At 40.9% G+C, this 20784-nt stretch overlaps 1 protein-coding gene and 1 long non-coding RNA gene across 2 annotated transcripts; one reads left to right on the forward strand and one right to left on the reverse strand.

Annotated features, from left to right (window-relative positions):
* Positions 1-12247: 12247 nt before the first annotated feature.
* On the reverse strand, positions 12248-13287 carry phlda2 (pleckstrin homology-like domain, family A, member 2). The gene is made up of 2 exons (XM_068313120.1): positions 12721-13287; positions 12248-12591 (listed from the first exon to the last, which is right to left on the reverse strand). Exon 1 carries the CDS (start codon positions 13172-13174, stop codon positions 12761-12763), a length of 414 nt encoding a protein of 137 aa, XP_068169221.1. The 5' UTR covers positions 13175-13287; the 3' UTR covers positions 12248-12591; positions 12721-12760.
* Positions 13288-14771: 1484 nt separating this feature from the next.
* On the forward strand, positions 14772-20290 carry LOC137593670 (uncharacterized). Its single transcript, XR_011035156.1, has 4 exons — positions 14772-14999; positions 16172-16245; positions 19620-19714; positions 20073-20290. It is a non-coding gene; the product is annotated as an uncharacterized lncRNA (long non-coding RNA).
* Positions 20291-20784: the final 494 nt, after the last annotated feature.

Consider the following 20784-nt stretch of genomic DNA (forward strand, 5'->3'; position numbering starts at 1 on the left):
ATGAGAACAGAGGGAGGGAGTCTGGCAGTCGGCTGCAGCCCCAGGCGGTGTTCAGCGTGTCACCGATCTGTTCCTCTACCTGTGCTGCAGATATCTAACACTGCCAGGTTGACGCCGCTGACTAAACCAGTAAACCGCAGTTGACAGTCCAGTCAAGTAGGTGAAATCCACGCCCAGCAATTAAAACTAAAAACAGCTCTGACTGCAAATGAATATAAGGTGCACAGTCAGCACTGATGCCTCATTGAGAAAAAATAAAAAGATTCACTAAAATATAAGAAAAAACATATTTACAGTTGTCTGAAAGTTTTGAAAAAGTTGGTTCAGGTAATGTTTAAAAAAGGCTAGATTAAAAAAAATAAAGAACTTCTGAAACAAGATAACTAAGATCTCATATTTCTGGATCCAAGATTTTATATCTTGGCAAGTTTATGAAGAATTATCTGTGCTCACAGCAAGAATGTCTTGAGTTCCTGTGGTGTATTATTAAATATTATTATTTCGTATTATATGTAATGTGATAAACCTGTACTGGTGGTACGTAGGCTGATGCATATAAATCCAGCCTATGTGCCATTTTAATTTGTCAAAATTTGAGTCGAGGCTGTTGTTGTTAGATGTATGAACACATCTCAACTTGGTGCTGTTTTTAATATATCAAGACTTAAAAGTTTGGGGTTTACTTTAAACATTATCTATAATTGCAAACCATGACGCACAATAGGCCAGAAATTATGTTCATCCCTCTGGTTTCATATAATGCAGCTATATTTCTGTTTCCTTTCAGAGAAAATTCTACCAAACTAAAAAAAATTTCACTCCGCTACCAAATAAATTGTGTCATTAAATTTTCCCTTTGATGATTCTAAGGATGAAACCTATTTTAAGCGAGTTCTGATATGTCGGGGCATCTGCAGTGATGAATTCCCTGCATGTTGTCATGCCATCCATCCACAGCAGAAGTGATGTAGTCTTGAGAGAAGAGCGGTGGTCTTCCTGTGCAGACAGGTACCTGTCAACACCCCGACAGGAGGAGGATCAAGCAGGATCTTCTGTCATCTCCAAGGATAAATCATTTTTATCAGGAGTTGTGAAAAATGTCAAAAGCACTGAGGCGTGATACTGAAACGTCTCACTAATTTCCAATTTTAAAAATCATTACCAGTTGGCAATTATAAAGCTATCAAATGTAATTATTAACAGTTGTTTTCATAGTACCATCATCTGTCACGTTTCCAAGTAGATCTGCAGTACTTGTCGAGTCTTGTCCCAGAGCACTCAGTCTGTTCCACACCTTTACAAAACAAACACACTCGCAAAGAAAAGATTTAATGCTCTGCTCCCATCGCAAGAGGCGGCAGGAGCTCAGCTGGTTCAAGACCCGTGTGGGCCATAAACATCAGAGTGTGAACTATCAGTGGAGAGGTGCCGATGTGTGTTTGTGTGTGTTTTGGGCCTGTACACATATAAAGTGCGTGATTAATAATAACTGGAGTGGAAATAATAATTTCCCATAAGGAGGATTAATAAAGGATGATTCTCATTCTTCTTCTTCTACCTTGTTTTCTCCTTGTAAATAAAAATCAAACCACCATATCCTGTCTGTACAAACACGGAAGGACAGTTATGGTATATTACTCTGAGATAGACAAGAACTGATCAGATCTATTTGCATACTTATCTTATGAACAGCTTCTCTGCTGCATGACTGACCTCTCTACCTATACGGCATGCCTGTCATCCTGAGGCTGTATTCGGATGTGTAGTTTCTAAATATAGACACGGTCAAGTGTCAAGACTGTGTGAATGTTTAAACCTGTCCATCTGTACAGCTTGGGGGAAAAAAAGCATTGGACACTCTCCTGATTTCTTCTATTTACTCTATATGTGTATCTCATACTAAATTAAGTTGTTTGACATAAAACAAAGGTAACCTGAGTGAACAACAAGTAATCAAATTACCACTGAAGATCATTTTCATACACATGCAGATCTCAGCGGCAGCATACAATGTCAAAATCAAAAGAAATTCTAGAAATAGTGAGGTAGAAGGCGACTGAATCAGTCTAGGAGGGGGGTACTACAGACCCACATTGAGAAACATCATGTACTTGGGGCACTAGTGAACTTTACCAGAAGTGAGCAACCTTAAAATTTTTGTCCAAAAAGCTCATTCAGGAAATGGATTCAAATAATGATCTAAAATGAAAAAAAAAAAATCCATAGAAAATGTCAGGGGCTTTCCTTGCCTTGGTAAAAGTCAGCATTCATGCCTCCAGTGTTCCAAAGTCACTGGGCAAAGAATGACATCATAGGAGAGTAGTGATGTCATCGCCAGCACTGAAAAACATTCAGGCTTCTCTGAACACTAAACACCTTAAATTGATGACCTTCTGAGATTTTTCTATAAACTGATGAGTCAAAAGTTGAAGTGGAAGACAGACTCCTGTTAAACCCGAATATACCATCCCTAAAAAAGATGCCAGGATAATGTTGTGGGGCTTTCTTCTTTCTTCTCGGCCAGCATGACTCACCATAATTAATGGAAACATGAATTCTGCTCTCTCCAAAAAATTTTAAGGGAAAATGTCAGGTCATCAGTTGAAAACTGAAACTCCAGCACAAGTGGAGCATGCAGCCAGACAATGGTCCCAGTCATTAGAGTAGGTCCTGTTTACATGTGTTAAAGGCTGCCATTGAATGATCTCTGCTTCCTGCTTCCTGTCTGTCTCATTCCTTCATCGCTTCAATGCTGGTCAGTTAAATGAAGGAAGTCTGATTATTATACTTTGTGCATCGTCTTCTCTTCTTCATCCATCAACAGCTGCTTGTGATTTAATAGAGTGAAGAGTGAAACCTGTGGCGTGAGGTCACAGCTGGTGTTTAGATGTGTGAGTTTGTGCATCTGAAACGTACAGTCACACAGGGGGTGTGACGGGAGGTGGTCTGTTTTTTACGCTTAAAGACACGACGAGACGGCATGAAAAAAACTACTGTAACATAAAGCTCTCTATGGAAAGAAAATAAATGGCATTGCACTTACACACTGAACAGCAAGCACACACACTGTAATTCACCCGTCACACAGTCTACAGTAGAAGTCTTTGTTTGAGAGGCCTCATCTTCTCTGGTGAGATCCTGACCCTAGTTAGAGTAACAAGTGTTTGTGTGTGTGTGTGTGTGTGTGTGTGTGTGTGTGTGTGTGTGTGTGTGTGTGTGTGTGTGTGTGTGTGTGTGTGTGTGTGTGTGTGTGTGTGTGTGTGTGTGTGTGTGTGTGTGTGTGTGTGTGTGTGAGAGAGAGAATGCACACACACACATACACACATACACACATAAACGAAGCCTGCCCACTCAGCTCTTTCCATCCATAGGCCCAGATTCCAGCGGACCTCCCTGTTGCAGGGGGCGTTTGGGTTGGAGAGCAGACTTTGAAGGAGGCTCCAGTGACTCATTACCCAACAATCTCCCCGTCCTTCATGTTCTCTACATCCCCCGAACGGCTCCATCCTCACCCCGACCACTGCCCCTGCCCCTGCCCCTTGTCCCCTGGCACAAATAGCCGACACACAGCTCCCGCCAACACACGACCATTGATCATTGATTGAAGAACAGAGATTCTGTTTCAGTGGAACACAGATTGTGCGGACCAAACCGCAGTGAAACACTCCTCTCTGTGTGCATGTTTGTGTGTTTGTATGCTATATGTCAGCATACATCCCTATATGCATTAGCTTTAAAGTATGCAGAATGCATTTAATCCAGAGACAATAAAGTTTTCTTTGTAAATGTTGTATAAACCTGGCATTCTAATCTCTGTCTCCAATTCTACTGCTAGTAATTTGTTCAAATTTCCTGTGGGGTTGTGTAAACCTGCACGAGGACCGGTTCCCACAGCTCACACTAGTCATGCTCTCATCTTTAGCTGGTGTGAACATTTCTTTGTGTACCTCATGGGGACTAACCCAGACATCTGTACCCATGTTTTTGCAATTGGTCCAGGAGACGTATATGTTTTTAACATACTGCCGGGAGTCTGTGTCCAGTGTGCTGATTAGAGAAGACATCCACAGCAGATGACATCATTCGGTCTTCCTGTCTGAACCACAAGAGAAAAATTACGTTTTCAAATACATGCCGATCACAAAACATAAAAAATATTATATTGGCCTCTGTAATTGTGGGAAAATGTTCCCATTAAAAGCTAAATTAATTTTGAATGCGTACAATAAATGGGTGGGGAATAACTGGAGTCAGTGATGCTGACACACATTATGATTCCCTGTGTGTTTGAGCCCCAAACCTAAACTTTTCCAAATTTCAATGTCAAACATTAACATTACTCACAGTATAGATTGTGTTTGGCATTTAACAACATAAATGTATGATTTAACTGAGGATGAAAGCTACTTTTGATCAATGATGTCCTTTTTTAAAACAGAGTGAACTGATCTTTTTGTCTGTTGATATGGTTGAAGCAAGCTGGTGTTACATTTGCTGCCTAACTTCATTAATGTTGACCTCCAGCATAACTGCAGTGAAAGACTTCCTTTACATTCAGCTTCAGGGCAGCGTGCCAAAAGAGAGGATCACTATGAAATGTCGTTCTCAATGGGAACGACCCTTGAGGATGACAAACTGGATTCATAGATGGTTGATGAAGCAGTTGCAGGTACCTACAGATCTGTAACGGATCGCAGACGGTTTGATGAACCCAAAATATTTGTGACTGTTGTGTGGATTACAGTAGGTCAGAAGAAGACAAAGAAAACGATTTTTGTTATGCAGACATTACAATTCCATCTCACACAAAATATGCTCACACATAGCTTAATGTGCAGCCGTACGTTTGATTATAGGGGAAAGTAACAACCGCCAGTGTTACCGGATAGAGGAGGTGGCTGGCAGTTTGTATGTTCTCCTCATGTCTGTGTGGGTTCTCTCTGGGTTCTCCAGCTTCCTCCCACCCCAAAAAACACTCAATTTAGGTGAATTGGCTACTCTAAGTTGACTGTGGGTGTGAATGTGTGCGTGAGTGGTTGTATGTCTTTCATTCTGCCCACGATGTGCTGGTGACGCGTGCGGGACGTACCTGACCTCTCACCCATAGTAAGCTGAGATTGACTCCAGCAACCCCAAAGAGGAAGAAGCAGCTGTAGACAAGATGAGTACGCTCATTTCATCTAAAAGAAATTGGATGGATGGATGATTATTTAAAGAAAACAGATTTCTAATAATAATTATATTTTTTTAAAAAGATTTCAGCAAAAATCAAGATAGAAATGAAATCCCACCCCTGAGCACCAGTGTGTTATGAACACCATTCATAACACACTGGTTTTCTGTTGTTTCTGTCTGACAGCTCATATTTGGAAAAATTAAATTAGCCATGTCATCCTGTTTGGACACTTCCATATTGACTACTACTGTATATCATCATAAGTTATTGGCTCATTTGGCAAGAAGCAAAGGAACATCAGGAAGATGAATGACTCCCACACTGACGTTGTGGTATTTCGCTGCATTGTCTCTGTTTTCCTGTCCTTTATCCCACCACCCATCTGTCTGCATTCATGGATCAGCCCACCAGGTCCTGGGTGGCTCCTAGAGCCTCACCTCAGTGAAAGTATGCAGTCGGAAACACAACCCTAACCTCCATCAGTGCTGAAACACCCTCTGTTGTGTCTCTGAAAAACACACCCCTGTTGTGGCCTGTTATGATTGATGGAAACATTTGTCCCGGGGTCAGTAGCGCTTGGGTGAAGTGATCAGGAGGCTGGAGACAAGCGGTAAATAATACACAGAACTAAAGGAGTGCATTATGTGAGAGCTTGCACCTTTATGAATGGAATTTTTAAGCTGAAATATAAAGTTTCAAACAAACAATGGAATGGAATGATGTAAAAAAAATAAAAAAAAAACTGAATACAAATTCAAAGAGAACTTTCAAAGACATGTCGTCTAGCCTTGTAACTGCAAAGCCTTCAAAAATTTGTAAAAGAATGGTGCTCTGCAGACGACATGCCTCTGAACAATACCAAACATTCCTGTTTAGCATGCCTGACCCATTCTCCAAAAAGGCCTCAAGGAAACCTGTTCAGTATTTTTACATCATTAGCGAAAGTGTTTAACAAGGTCAAGACATTGACAAGGCATCCTCCAGTAGTGTTTTTTTTTTCCTTTTTATAGTCCTGCTAATAAACCAGCTAATCAATCAAATAACAAATAAATAACTACATAAAAAAAACAAAAAGCACACAAATCCTCCTTGGTAGGATCATAGGATCATCTTCAATTGTTTTACTGATTCTGTTGAAAAGCCATCCAGGACAACGTTTTATGACCGTGTTCACAAGTTCTGGACATTTTGGTGTTATTTGGGGTACAAACTTTCTCGTACATTCTGCTGCTGGTCCTGAAGATCACCATGCACAGTTGATGTCAGGTCATGTGACATCCAAAAAACACACTGCAACGCTGAGACACGATGGGTACATACCTCACAGCTGACGCCGCCTCAGCGCTCAGCTCAGATCATTTTGAGGATAAACTGTCAGCTTTGAGTCTGTGTAACCGATAAGATGATGAGGCCATGCCTGTCCTGACTGAACGTCAGAGAATGTCGTGTAATTACAGGGTAGAGGCAAAGAATCCTGTCGAGCGGAATGAAATAACTGAAAATGACAACGTAATTAATTTTTGAGGTTTTAGATATTAAACAATAATTTCCCACACCTTTAACTCTGTTTTGTACACACACAAAAAGCCCAAACATAAACCTACCTCACACGTCTTAATGTCCCATTTTGCTTTACGTAATGAGTCAATGTTGTGAGTTACTGATGAATGACTTCCTGAGGACAAAAAAAAGACTGAAATCCATACACGGGTCTGTTTGTACAGGGAGGAGCATCCCTACTGAATTACCAGTTCATTAGAACCCAGCACATATTTTGTTGGTCTTGGTGTGGCACAGGGGAATTCCTGCATGTTCCTGCACTCGTAATATCCTGTCTGCTGGAATTTTTCTTCCCTTGCTTTATGGGCTCATTCAACTTTCTTTCTCTTTCCTTTCGTGTAAAGTCTACAATAAACTAATCTTCATCTCACCATAATAAGGGCTCTGGACCAGGGGCCATCATTACAGGTTATTACACCCATTCATTCTACCTTCAGTTTCGTGTCAAGCGATGCTTATCACGTTTCGTCCTTCTCTACTACACAGTCTGATGCAATCTACTGTAATACATGTGACTGAAGATCAGCCACTGTGGAGTCATTAAGGAATACCATTTAAGAAAAAAGCACAAGGTTATCTCACCAGCTCTTTCCCCCTTAGAGGTCCATCCTATTTATTTTCTAGTTTAGTCATTAGACCAATCTTTGCTAATCGGTTTAACAGTTTATTAAAACATAATTTCATCACCTCATTTTCTACTGATTGTACCACAGTCATGAGTATATAATGAAAATACAGTCTGGAGGAAACGAGGGAATAAAGTCTATAGTTAAAAATCTCTTGCAAGGGATTTAGTCAAACCTTTCTCCAGACGATGTTCCTCTATACGAGGATAAAACACACACAGACTGTCAGCAGAGATTGTCAAAACAGAAATTAGCAAATATAAAAATTTGGGGGGGTTGAAGGTCTGTGTAATGTTATAGTAATTCATTCGTCACATCCCCACACGCCCACTCAGGCAGGTGCTGCTTTGCTTCAGACCCACACTCATTACAGAGAAGCACATCTCTTGTGAAGTTTAAAGATTAGTTCACCACCATCAGATCTTCGGCCTACAGCCAACCACATGTACTTGGGCTCATTCACTCCTTGGCATGTTTTTAAAACATTTTGACTGCATGTCTTTCTGACACCCCAACACAACACAAAAATTACATTTAAATTCCTGAAAAAACTTTTCTTGACTGCTAAAGCACTGAACTCATCATCGGTTCACATGGGGACAAAGCATGTTTGGCTGAAAACAGATTATTTACAGTGAAATAGGATATTGTTGTAAACGACGACGACGACGATGATGATGATGATGATGATGATGATGATGATGATGATGATGATGATGATGATGATGATGATGATGGTGATGAGTAATTTCAAGTCAGGGATAGCGATTCAAGGACTGTATCAGACACAGAATTCTAACCTTTTCAAGACGTAAAAAGTCAGGCGTAAAGAAAAAATTGTGAGTTAACCTATTATTTCAGGTCTGTGAATGCATCAGAGCTATGTCAGTATATTCTTCCATCAGTACACAAGCATAGATTTTTTAAAAATGCTATATTTTGCAATTTCCAAGTGACACGTGGGGCTTGGTTCATCCCCATCCGTCTGCATCCTTGTAGACATTCCTGACAGCGTCTCTTCTCTCTGTCCCTGGCTTCTCTCTGGACAGCTGGGTCTTAAGCAACATGATCCCCGCTCAGCGGTGCAGCCTCCACCGACACGGTGTGTGTACACGGACGGCATGTGTGTGCGGCTGTGTGTTTCCGCTGCGCATGCTTGTCTTAAATGTGAGAGGTGTCACATTCATCAGATTCTCATTGAAAAAAAAAAAAACAGGCATACAAAGACAGGGACTCCGTCTATATTTGGGGGAAAATATCATCTTACTCTGACAAATGTTCAATTTGATTGATGTTGTAGATTTTGTTTTGTTTTTTTAAATACTGTATTCACCAGATGAGGTTTGGATAAACAGGGGACGATTAGGTTGCAAGAAACGTCTCACAAATAAAACATAACGAGCCCTTCCTCACGTCTGTGTTTACTCGTGTTTTGGTGTTTCTAAAACGCGTCGCATGATTCTTGACAAGACATTTAATCAGTCTCACCCTACATGAGCGGAGGCACCGAGGTCATTCCCTGTGACTCAGTAGAAAGAAATGGATGTCTGATCAAAAACAAACACTGTCGTCATAGCAACAGCCAATCGAGAAAAAGGATGCTTTTGTGGGGTAGAATGAGGGGGGAAAAAGTCAACTTTTTTTTATGTGCAAAACGAGACGTGGAAATCAGATGACCTTTAATTGTATGAAGGAATGATAAATACGGAGCAGCGGGAATCTGAGTCCTTTTCTTTCTCCCGGAGACAAATTCTCATGCTGAAAACGTTCAGTTTACCAGGACAAGCTGGTGACTGTGTGTTACCTCAGCTACGGCCTGAGGGTGTGTGTTGGTCTCTGCTCGGGAATGTGCTCAGGTATGCGTTCACCTGAACCATGCGTCACCAGGTGAAATACCTATAGAGCTTCCTTCAGGTAAAACAAGCCTGTGAATAGCACTTTGTTGAGATAATACCATTCCTATGGTTTTAGAAAACATGAACTTTTGTCAAACCAAGGGTTTTCTAAACGGAAGCAGCGTTTGGATCTCAGGGACACATGACGCTAGTCTTGGAGGATTTTAGTGAACTCTGACAGAAGGACAGACGGAGGAAATGATCCAACAAGTTATGGTTACACAAACAAAAAAAATTCCTAAAGCACCTTATAGGGAGTAAAACGACTGCCATATATCTGAGAGATGGCGTGAAGTGAGTCGAGCATTAATGTGTTACTATGCTTGAAGGGTTATTACCCCAGGGCAGCATGGTGGTGTAGCTGTCACCTCACAGCTATAAGGTTACAAATTAAAAAAATTTCTGTGCAGTGTTTGTATGTGCGTACCATTACGGTTGTTTCATCTACAAGAAAATGGATGGATGGAAGTTATTATCATATGAAATGCCTGGACATGTTCTTAACAGGCCACACAAGTTAACCTTTAACATGAATACAGACTTTTCTATCACCTTTCTGTCATTAAATAGCCCTCCACCTTTTTCTGATTCTCATTTTTGTCTCCTTTGTTCCATTCTTCCCTCCGCTCTCCTCCCCAGGACAGGACTTTCATTGTTTCCCTGCACCTGGTGGTCAAACCATTCCACAAAGAAGACGTCATTTGAGATTCACATCTGCATTTCAGAGGGTATGAATATCCTCAGATGTCTTTACAACTGGGAAAGACGTGATTGAGGTTTGTGTGGGAGTGAATGTGAAGAATCTCCACATGACAAAATCGAATCGAGACATGTTTTTTCTGGCCTCCCACCTTTAACTCACAGAACCCTGCTCAGCTGTTGCTCCACACAAACACACTGTCTGCATCACTTCCTCTGTTTACTGGAAAAGCTTCTCAATCCAACACTTTGTGCTGCTGAGTTTAAAAAACTGAAGACTAACAGAAGTTGTATGAGTGATCTGAACACTAATCTCTCATCCTGTTTTTATGGGGTTTATTCTCATGTTGCAGTAAACACTGCTGTCTCCACAGAATGACAGCTTATGGAAGGATGACGCCAAGACGACAAGTATGGCCTGAGTGTGTGCCAGTGCTGCGTCAGAGGATGTTTAGACTGCCTGCCATTGGACTGTGTGTCTTCTCTGTGGTTGGCGGTGTGTGTGTGTGTGTGTGTGTATGTGTGTGTGTGTGTGTTTGTCGCGGTGAGACGCCCTCACAGTTTGTAGCTATACTTAAACGTGGATCAGGATGTCTTTTCTCAGCCTCTGACATACTCTGATACTTCCGGTCATGTCGAGTGTGTCAGGAATCACTTGCTTTGAATAGAATAAGTACCGTATATGCTGGGGACAAAAAGGTGTGTGTGTGTGTGTGTGTGTGTGTGTGTGTGTGTGTGTGTGTGTGTGTGTGTGTGTGTGTGTGTGTGTGTGTGTGTGTGTGTGTGTGTGTGTGTGTGTGTGTGTGTGTGTGTGTGTGTGTGTGTGTGTGTGTGTGTGTGTGTGTGAGATTACAGTGGTGCCAATTTGTGAAGCAGTATTTTTAGACGGGAGGCCGTTCACGCCGGTAATACTCCTCAGATCGTTTTAACCCTTTGATGCGTTCATTGTCATGTGATCCTACTTCAAAGCAGCACACAGCGACAGGATGGGACGGGAGGGACGGGGGGCTATACACTTCATTACTACAAACCCTGAGATTTGAACTTCTGTCACCCCTGACCCCCCCATAATACCCTCGATACTATACAATACAGCTACTAATATGCAGGAGGATATTTTCTATTATTGCGTCCACAAAATTTTCGTGTCTTTCAAGAAAAACATTTATTTCAGCTCAGTTTTAGTTTCAACAATGTGGCTTAAAACTCCTTCTCACAATCACGTCATTCAGGTCTCTTAATTAACCCGTGTTCATAGACTCATTGTTAATTTATTTTATTCATATCTCTGAATCTTACTTCTCGTAGAAAAACGTGTATTTAGTGATAATGTAGCATGTATGCTCATGTGACACCAATAGTATTACTAAAACTACAACTATTAACAATAATAAAAGTAATAATGTATTTTATTTATGGCACCTTTCAGTGCCATAAATAAAATACAGCAGGAGGTGTAGTGAGGCTGACGGAGTAATTTTGTAATTATTTTTTGAAAGTAGCTCAAGGAGCTAATCAGTGGTGAGTGGTTGTATTTTCCGTCAATGCTCTAAATGTATAAACGCAGTCGAAACCAGGCCAACATGAACAAAGCCTTTATAGTTTATAACTACAGGTGTCTGGTTTATTGAATTGACCCAAACGAGTCGTTCACCTCCACATTTTCATCTTCATGTAATTACAAACCTTTACAGGCCCTGGAATGTCTTCAGAGAATGACAAAGCATGCTCACAATGTTTGCAGCAGTTATTTAATAGGTGTGTACACCCTGAGTCACATTATCTCCTCTCCAACATGATAACAGGGTGGTAAAGTGAACTTCCGGCTTTCTCTATATACTTTTCTCTATACTGATCAAGACGCTGTACAGGAATCCTTCACAATAACCCAAATATCAAGTCGAGTTTCTTGACACCAAAGTGAGAAGATCCACATTAGATGTTTTAAATGTTTCTTTTACCTGCCACACCTAGAAAGCAGTTACTTGCTCAGAAGGTGTGTTCAAAGGTGCAATCTAAGTGCCGCCAAATACATATGTCCATTTATCAGATATGACTAAAGCCCAAAAACCTTCAAGTGTCAATAAAGTGTTACATTTCACCTGACAGCAGAGGGAAAGGGGACTTTCCTCTCCTCCACTCCCTTTTTGTCATTGTATGTGTGGTATTTACAAAGAAATGTTGCTTCTGAAAGCTGTCTCAGGGTGTCACATATTCCGTTACCGCCAATAATGTTGTAATAAGACGTTTCTAGAAGAATCTCAACAATGAAACGTGGAGAGATAATGAAGTTATGTCAAAAAAGTACGAATATTTATTCAAATAAATACACACTGGACACACAATGAAAATGTGAATAATTTAAACAAGAAATGCTGTTTCCTAGTAAAAAAAAAAAAAAAAAATCACATACTGGAAACAAATAAATTAACGTCATGGTTTTTGGAATCATTCCTCCCAGGACATGTGAAATAGTTTTAACTATTCGAGGGGTTCAGTTCTGTCTCTGTCACTGTGGATCAGTTGTCCCCCCCCTCTCTGTTCAGTTCAGTTCCGAATAATCCTTCATCTCTGGACCGGGTGACCAAGTCTTGCTTTTGGTCCGCGTATTATTTCTTTATGGTCCACATAGACACTAAGGAAATAAAAACAAGCCAACAAGTCATTAGTCTTCAGGTTTCCCCATTGCGCCCCGCCACAGTTAACTTTCACCAATATTTTGTATTTATATCTTGTAAGCTATATGTTATGGTATGTCCCTCACCATATTAGGAGCGGCCGACAGCCGGGGCCCCCGCAGCCCTTCAGGGCGCCCTCGCCATGCGCCTCTCCTGCTGGCCGGGCGACGCGCTTTCGTCCTGTCGCGTTTTAAAGTCCTGGATGGCCTTTCTGTTCTGGTAGTCAATCAGCGCCATGGTGATCACTGCATTCCAGCAGTTCTCTTCCCCAGAGCACCTGAAATCGATCTCTTTATTGTCTGTGGTCACGATGGTGAAGTAGACGAATTTGCCGGTGCGCTCCACGCAGTCCACTTTCTTGATGGACTGCAGCTTGAGCTCCTTGCCCTTGGAGCGCTTCTGCGTGTCGGCGTAAATGTTCAGGCTGTCCGGGGTGAGGACGCACGTCTTCCTTTTCCAGAACTGAAGGAGGTTGTCGCTTCTCTTCTCCAGCTCTCCCTCCTTCAGGACCTGGCTGATCTCCTCCGCTGACATTTTCATAGTTTGCGCCGGGCAGGTTTGTGGTCAGCCTGCGTTTCTGCTGCGCCGTCCGAGGATGGTGCTTCTCCCTCCGCGATCCAATACTCCAGGGTGGCGTTGTGAATGAATGGAGGTAGCCGAGGACTTTTATAGTCCTCTCTGGCCCCCGCCCTTCCTACTTGACGTCAGATGATTTGGGAATGCATGAACAGTTGCCAGTGGAGTAATTCTAAACTGTGTGGGCGGAAACTGCTGCGCATGCGGGGGGTTGTGGGTGGAGGGGGGGTAGCAGGGGAAGTCGTACGTGGACCTAATTAAATTGCCAACATGTTAATTACTAACCCACATCCTGCTGAGGAGCTTAGTCCAAATATTTGCTCACTTTGCAGTGATTCAAGCTGAGGTTGTAAACTGTGCGCTCTGCGTGAGTCGAGTCCACGCGTAAAAATCACAGGCATGCCCTGTTCACCAGGGAGGTCGTTGTTCTTGTCATGTGTTTTTTTTTTAAAAAAAATCTATTTATTTATTTACTAACTAGCATTCGTGATACTGATCTTTGCGTCTGGTAATTCATTCTCTTTGTAATCCTTCATTCCGTGCCACCAGGCTCGCTGGTGATTATTTAAAACAGGACACTTCAGACTAAACCTGTTTCAGCTGAGTGATGTTCTACATGCGTGATGCTGCCCTTGTCTGGAAGTCGAGCTGACATTCATCAAAAGCTCACAGTCATAGGTTCCATCTGTTAAGCTGACAGTTTGTGAGCTGTAACAAGAGGAGATTAAGTTATAATGTACTGAATGCTCTGAAATTTGTTCCTCTTCACAGCCTAAAATAGATGTAGCAGGATCGTAATAGTGTTTGAACCTTAACTGAATTTGCAGGTTGTCTCATGTTGAATAGAAAAATATTTGAAGGTGGAAGGAGCTGAAACTAGAAGCTTCAACACGCTTCTCCTAGTTTTGTTTTTTTTAAAAAGCTTTTTACAAGAAATAGCAGTGATTGTAAACACATACAAAAATGTTCCCATCTGTCACATCATATTATTTTATCTCCCTCAAACTAAAAGTAGTCTGGATATTTTTAGCATGCAGGAAATCCTGTGAATGAATGTGTTGACAGAAGGAGTCAAATAAACTCTTTCTTAGTGGTTCTGACGTGGTTCGGAAACATAAACTAAACATGTTAAGTTGATTTCACCTAAATGTTTTTAGACAAAGACATCACAGATTAGTTGTTCAAGTGATGAAATAAGGATAGAATAAGAAAAGCAAAATAAAGTCTGTCCAAATGTTTAGTCACATGACTTTGATGCAATCTGATGGGACAGTTAAACATTTCTCACTTCAAGGCCGTGAGACACAGATGCTGTCCAGCTTCCACCTCTGTCTGCCTTTTACGATTCCTCTCTCATGGATTCTTTGGAAACAAAGAAAAATAAATATCATTGTTGTCTTTATCATTTTCAGCACAAACATTCATAAGTACCCATATTATTCAAATCACTTTGTGTCTCCATAGGAAAGCTGGAGCAAACCACCCCTAACTCTTCACACATCAATGGATCACACACACAACTATTTCAGACTGCGTTAGGTGTGGCCATGGTGATATTTAAACTGAGGGGACCACATGTGTCTCAGCTTCTGGTTTATGAAGAGTTGCATCATGGTCTCACAACCGAACCCTATGTGGGTGTTTCTTTGGCAGTGTGTGTGTGATGTGTGTGTGTATAGGGTTTATGTGTGCAGAGTTCTTGTGGAGGCTCCCAGACATGCCCAGGCAGTGACTAAGCATGTGGTGGGGCTCCTTACTTTGGAAACGTTGGCTTGCCAAAGGATATCAGGTGTGTATGTGGGATGGAGTGTATGCACATGTGTGAGGATACATTTGTTGTGTCTATCTAAGTGTGTGTGGATCATAACTGTCTTCCTACAAAGACTTTTGAAGATTAACCTATCCTACGTAGGAGGTTTTTTTTGACGATAACATGTGTTTCTGAGGCCTTGAACTTGTTTGTTAATGTTTTTTCCCAACATTAAGATGGAAAAGTTCACAAACTTTATCTGGAGATGTTATGACAAATTCAAGTTCATTTCAGTGCCATCCTGTTTGCTCAGACAAAACACAACCTTTTAAAGACACACAAACACAGAGAGAGAGGAAGTAAAATAATGTGTCAGATTTGTTTTATAAAACAAAGCGATAAAATGTGAATCACGGAGCAACAAGAAGCAAGAACGTGTTGTCCTTTTTACCTTGTTTACTTCAGTGTAAGGATGTTTTTCAGCCATGGGCACAAAGGTGTGACAAGACAGCAGGTAGAAGGACCAGAAAAGCCCAGTTTGTCAGTCGTGTCGGGGCATGAAGCTGCTGAGTCTTTATTCTGAGTCACTGCATGCAAATCTCATAAATACAGAGGGAACCCTTTTAAAAGCAGTCTTTAGATCTATGTTATTTTTGATAGAAATACAAGATTTGGGGTGTTACGTACATAAAACAGGACTGCATAATTTTGTCACACAAAATACAGCAACTTTATTAAGATTATTTAGATTTTTACTTAGATTAGGTTTGACTAAAAAAAAATTGTGCAGATTATACAGCGATGAGCTGTCTTGACTCTGATGAAACAAGTACCAGTTTACTCACACACTGATTGATCCACCATGTAGTCACTGAGTCTGGTGTCTCAGCACAAAGCAGTGAAATAGTCTGAAGTTTCAAACACAGTTCTGGACCCGTGGTCGCTCCTGTCCCTCATCTAGGATGTATCCACATATTAGAAATCAGCTCAGTCCACAGAAGGCAACCTTGAAGGGACAACTTCAAGCTGTTGCAGGTCCTCCTACAAATATATTCCATACAATAATGACTTGTCTGATTAAAATACCGTCAAATCTGTTGATACAAGGAATACCTAATCTAATTGTGGTTAATAACAACTGATTAATATGATGAACTTTATTGATTTAATAAAGATATTAATTTTGTGTTAACTGTTAAATCTTTCCTCAGTGAACTATTCATAGTCAAACAAACAATGGGAACTGTCTGTGATCAGCCGCTGACAAGTACAGCACAGCAAACAGGTAACAGCTGCATACTGTGACACATTTATGACTTTGGCTGTCACACACACACACACAGACACACACACACACACACACACACGCACGCACGCACGCACGCACACACGCACACACACACACACACACACACACACACAAAGATACTTCTTTGGTGACATGCCCTTGTGATGAGATCCAGAGCTATTTGAGGCATTGTTTCGATAAGCCCTGTGCGTGTGTGTATGTCTTGTGTGTTTGTGGCCATGCTGGCATTCAGCAGCGTGGGAAAAAGAACAAATGGCTGATGAAGGCAGCGCACACTCAAATACAATGCTGCAGGAGGAACTGCTGGAGAACAGTGAAAAGAGACAGGGTCGGTGTCAGACACTCGCTCCTGTCTCATGAGAAACTATACATGAAATATATGCATGTAAAACACATGATTACAAGCAGAAGACCTGAACTGAGGAGCCTACATGAAAAGTAAAACACAGAATATATTATGTACACTACTATCATTAGTGCTCATTATGGAGAATGGCCTCTGCACGAGCATCAGTTAGTCTAACGGTTCCTTGTTTTAGGACCAAACAAAAGGAAGTTAATTTTAACACTAACAAAGATGCATTGATCTTTGTTTGATAATCTTATATTTTATTATCTCTGCTGAAGAGGTACTGTATTTCTGAAACACAAGCTACATACAGTATGTATTTTGAAAACTTTTTTTTTTTTTGAAAGGTAAGGTATGGCTCGAGGATTGATCCATTAGATTTTGGTGGTGATCTGGATCATTACAGCCTCATGGAGCACAGCATGCCATCTCCATTACACATTTTCTTAGAAAAGGGGGATGTCTCATACGGAGACTGGGTTACAGCCACAAATTGTGCTGATTTAGTTTGGAGTTAAGCTGGTTGAATCTTTAAAGTAACTGAATTCTGAAGTAAACTTTCACTGCTGAAACTTTGTTTTTCTTGGACACCACTCAAAATAATGACACAAAACCCTAGTGGAAGGTTTTCATGGTCAAGGAGTTACATGTTGAGATGTACCTATCAACTTTGGCGTTGTCTGAGTGGTGTCTAATTTTAAAATGCAATATGTCAAAGTGAAAAAATCTCATTAAAATCACTGACAGACAGTGCATTAAAATTTTAATTAGTTACATTCCCCCTATGTATTCATGTGTCTGGTATGTGTTTCCAGAATGCTGCTCGAGCAGATGAAAAAAGTTATAAATGTAATGTCTCTTTAATCACAACTGTAATTGGTGCGGCTCATGAATCGATCAGAACAAAGGTCTGCTTAAATATCACCCACAACAAAAACCACATGAAGACAGTCATGTGACTTTAATGAGATGTGAATTCACTTCCAAGTACTTCACATTTGCCAGCTTGATTCTACAAAGAATGGCAGGTATGCAGATCTTTGATCCTTCTTCATGCCAGGAATGCAGTGTTCACATTACTGTCAGCATGGCTGCACTGTAATTTAAGTGATGAACCAAGAGTTTCCACTGAACCTAAGCTAATCCATGCAGTCGGGCCATGGAATTGACAAGAAAACTTGCCATTGAGATCTCAATTCAATGACTAAAAGAATTGTGTAAATAAATGTTTATCCATCTTGATGTGCAGAAACAAGGTAGTCAAATGGTAGAACAATCACTCCCTGACAGATAATTCACATAAAAACAAAAGAGATGCAGAAAAGATCATGAATTAATCAGGATATTCTCCAGAATGTTTGCTCATTTATGTAATATGAAGTATTCAACAGGTTTGATGTGGACTAAAGGTCACTCAAAACCAAGTCGTTAGATTAAATTTAACAATGATCTTTGAAATAACCTCAAAGGTATATGATGCAGTATTTCAGGAGTAGTAAGAAAATGTATAATTCTTAGTGTAAAAATCTGTCAGAGTCATTTCTACCTCATAGAAACATAGAACATTTACATCTATTCAAATCAGTCTCGCCTGAAATTGTTTCACTTTCTAAAACCTGTATGAAACACAACTCCTTGTCATGTGTGCTCCAGGTCTGAAGGACAGGTTTCTCTGTGCTCAGAAGTGATTCAGATTGTCTTCGCCACACCTAGTTCCTGTTCATTCTTGAGTCATTCATAAATCTAGACAGAGGTGTGCAACCCTGTTGCTATGTTGGGACTGGGTGTGAACCTTGCTTTCTCACACACAGCTAGCAGGCAGCAAAGTAACCGGTGATAATGCAATAAAGCCAACAAGATTAGCTTGGTAGTAGTGACCATTGTTCACAGTCATTCACGTTGAGCACACAGAGATAAACATGAAGGGACAAAATGCCTCTGGTTGACTTTGACTTAGCAGATTGCAAAATCAGTTCTGCACTCGGTGACTTTTGAAGGACATTTCTTATATAGCTCCGTCTAATGTTTCTTCAAATGGGGTTTTACTGAAACTCAGTGGTCAGCTCAGGTGTCATTCCACACCCTTGTTTTACCGAAAACATTCTACCCATGCTGCTTTTTTTCTTCTTTTCTTCCATGGATTGCATTTTGGAGAACAGCTGCCAAAGTCCCTCCATATTTCCATCACTGGAGGGATTTGAAACTAAGTTGGCCTGAGATGATGGAATATTGTGAAGCCTCAGTGTCAGTTACAGCTCTGTTTGGTCTCCTGGAGGAGGTAGTGCTCCGAGTTTCTCACGAGTGTAACACAGTGTGTAGCAGGTTCTGGCTCCTTTTCATCACAATCGGCCATTCGTGTGCTGAACTTGATACAGTCCTTTGACAGTTGTCGGTGGTACAATTATGTTTCTTTTTTTGCGGTAGTGTTTTTAATTTTATTTTTGCCATGTCTGATTCAAATATTAAATAATGAACAAAACGTTTGTTAATATCCTCATTCAACACAAAAAACATGAACACATTTGCGCACAAACAGTGATGACTTTCACTTCTCTGAACTGTTCTACTAGTTAATGTATTTTATTTCTAGCCTAGTCTGTGCTTCAGTAGTCAGGTTTGAACTTTATTACCATCATGAAAAACAAAACAAAAAATCACTTGAAGTTATGTGCAAATTATCGTGGGAGATGGTATACGTGGCCTTTGCAGTGGGATCCTATTTCCAGGACAAAGAGCAGCCAGTCCAGTGCGAAATCGTCATGACTACCGATGTTGTGGAGCAATCAAAGAGTGGGTCCTTCTCACTTATTATGAATTGAAGAGGTTTTTCAAACTAATGAGTTCTTTCTCACACTGTGTCATCAACTCATTTAGCTCAGCGGACCGACACCAACAAGCAGCATAAAGCACCTCTCTTTTCCCATCTCAAACAGCTTCCGACTGGGAGAAGACGACACAAAAGATCTCATACATTCACGGATTTGTGTGTATGCTCACGTAGATGTGGATGTCTGCCAGGAGAACCTTGGGGCCAAGAGAGTGGGTGCAGCTGCAGCTGGGTGAAGATGGCTTTACCTCACCCTTCTGCTGAATGAGGTTAGGCATCATTCAGGGATAATCCCAGCAGAGGGAATGCCATTGTTTGCTGTTACTTGAGTCAGGTGCACAAATCACGTACACTGTAATTATTTCCACACACTTATATAACTAGGTACAGTATGCTGAAAGGGTAGATGTACAAACTGTAGCAAAAATAAAATAGCATCAAAATGTACTTCAACCATTTCCATTTTTAGTAGAAAATACTGTGTGAACAGAACTTGTTCTGAGGAGCAAAATTACCAACGCTAGACTTGAATTAGCATCTTTTAGGCTGTGATTAAGAGCCAGAAGTGTTGACAGCAAACCAGTTCTCGTCATGATCTGATCAGACCTCTGCTTTCTCACACTGTAGCATGTTGTCACCTCTGTCCTCATGAAGATGGATGCAGAAACTCGCACTGCCTTTAGTGCTGCTGGATAAGGTGCCAGGATAAGAAAGTACCGTCTTTCTGCATTTCAGAAAATTGTTTGCTGGGGTAGTGTCGCTGTGCTCCTCCAGAAACTTCAGAGCGCTGGACTGTTATCTACGATCATGCCTAGAAGGGTTCCACTGTAGTGTAAATACTTCATTTATCTATAAGGCAGAGTTGCATGATGTTGGGCAGACTCTCAGCAAATTCCTCCTGTCACAAAGTTACCATGTGTTCTAGAGGAAAAGGGTCACTTCCTGCGCTGTCAGACCATTTAAGACCACATGCTTTGCACTTTACTCCAGCTAATCATTTTTAAAGTCACCTGATCCCTAATAACAAGCGTGTGTGCTGCTATTCAGTGGCCACTCACACTGTGCCATTGTCAACAGGCTGTTCATTCAAGCTACAAAACTAGGGAAGCAAATCAGCAGATGTGACCTAAACCAGTAGACGTTTCAGAATACAAGCTCATGTGTAAATACATAGTTCCATTTCAGGGTCCTGGTAATGTTAACTAAATCAAAACACAGTATTTTTTCGTAATACCTTTTTGTTTTGTACCGCATTATGCAGAACTAGAAAGCAAACATGGTCAAAAACTACAGCTGCACAGATTGGTAACTTTTTCAGTAAAACTGGACAAGAGAATAA

Source organism: Antennarius striatus, chromosome 4, assembly GCF_040054535.1.
Source record: "Antennarius striatus isolate MH-2024 chromosome 4, ASM4005453v1, whole genome shotgun sequence".
In the NCBI taxonomy this organism is placed as follows: domain Eukaryota; kingdom Metazoa; phylum Chordata; class Actinopteri; order Lophiiformes; family Antennariidae; genus Antennarius; species Antennarius striatus.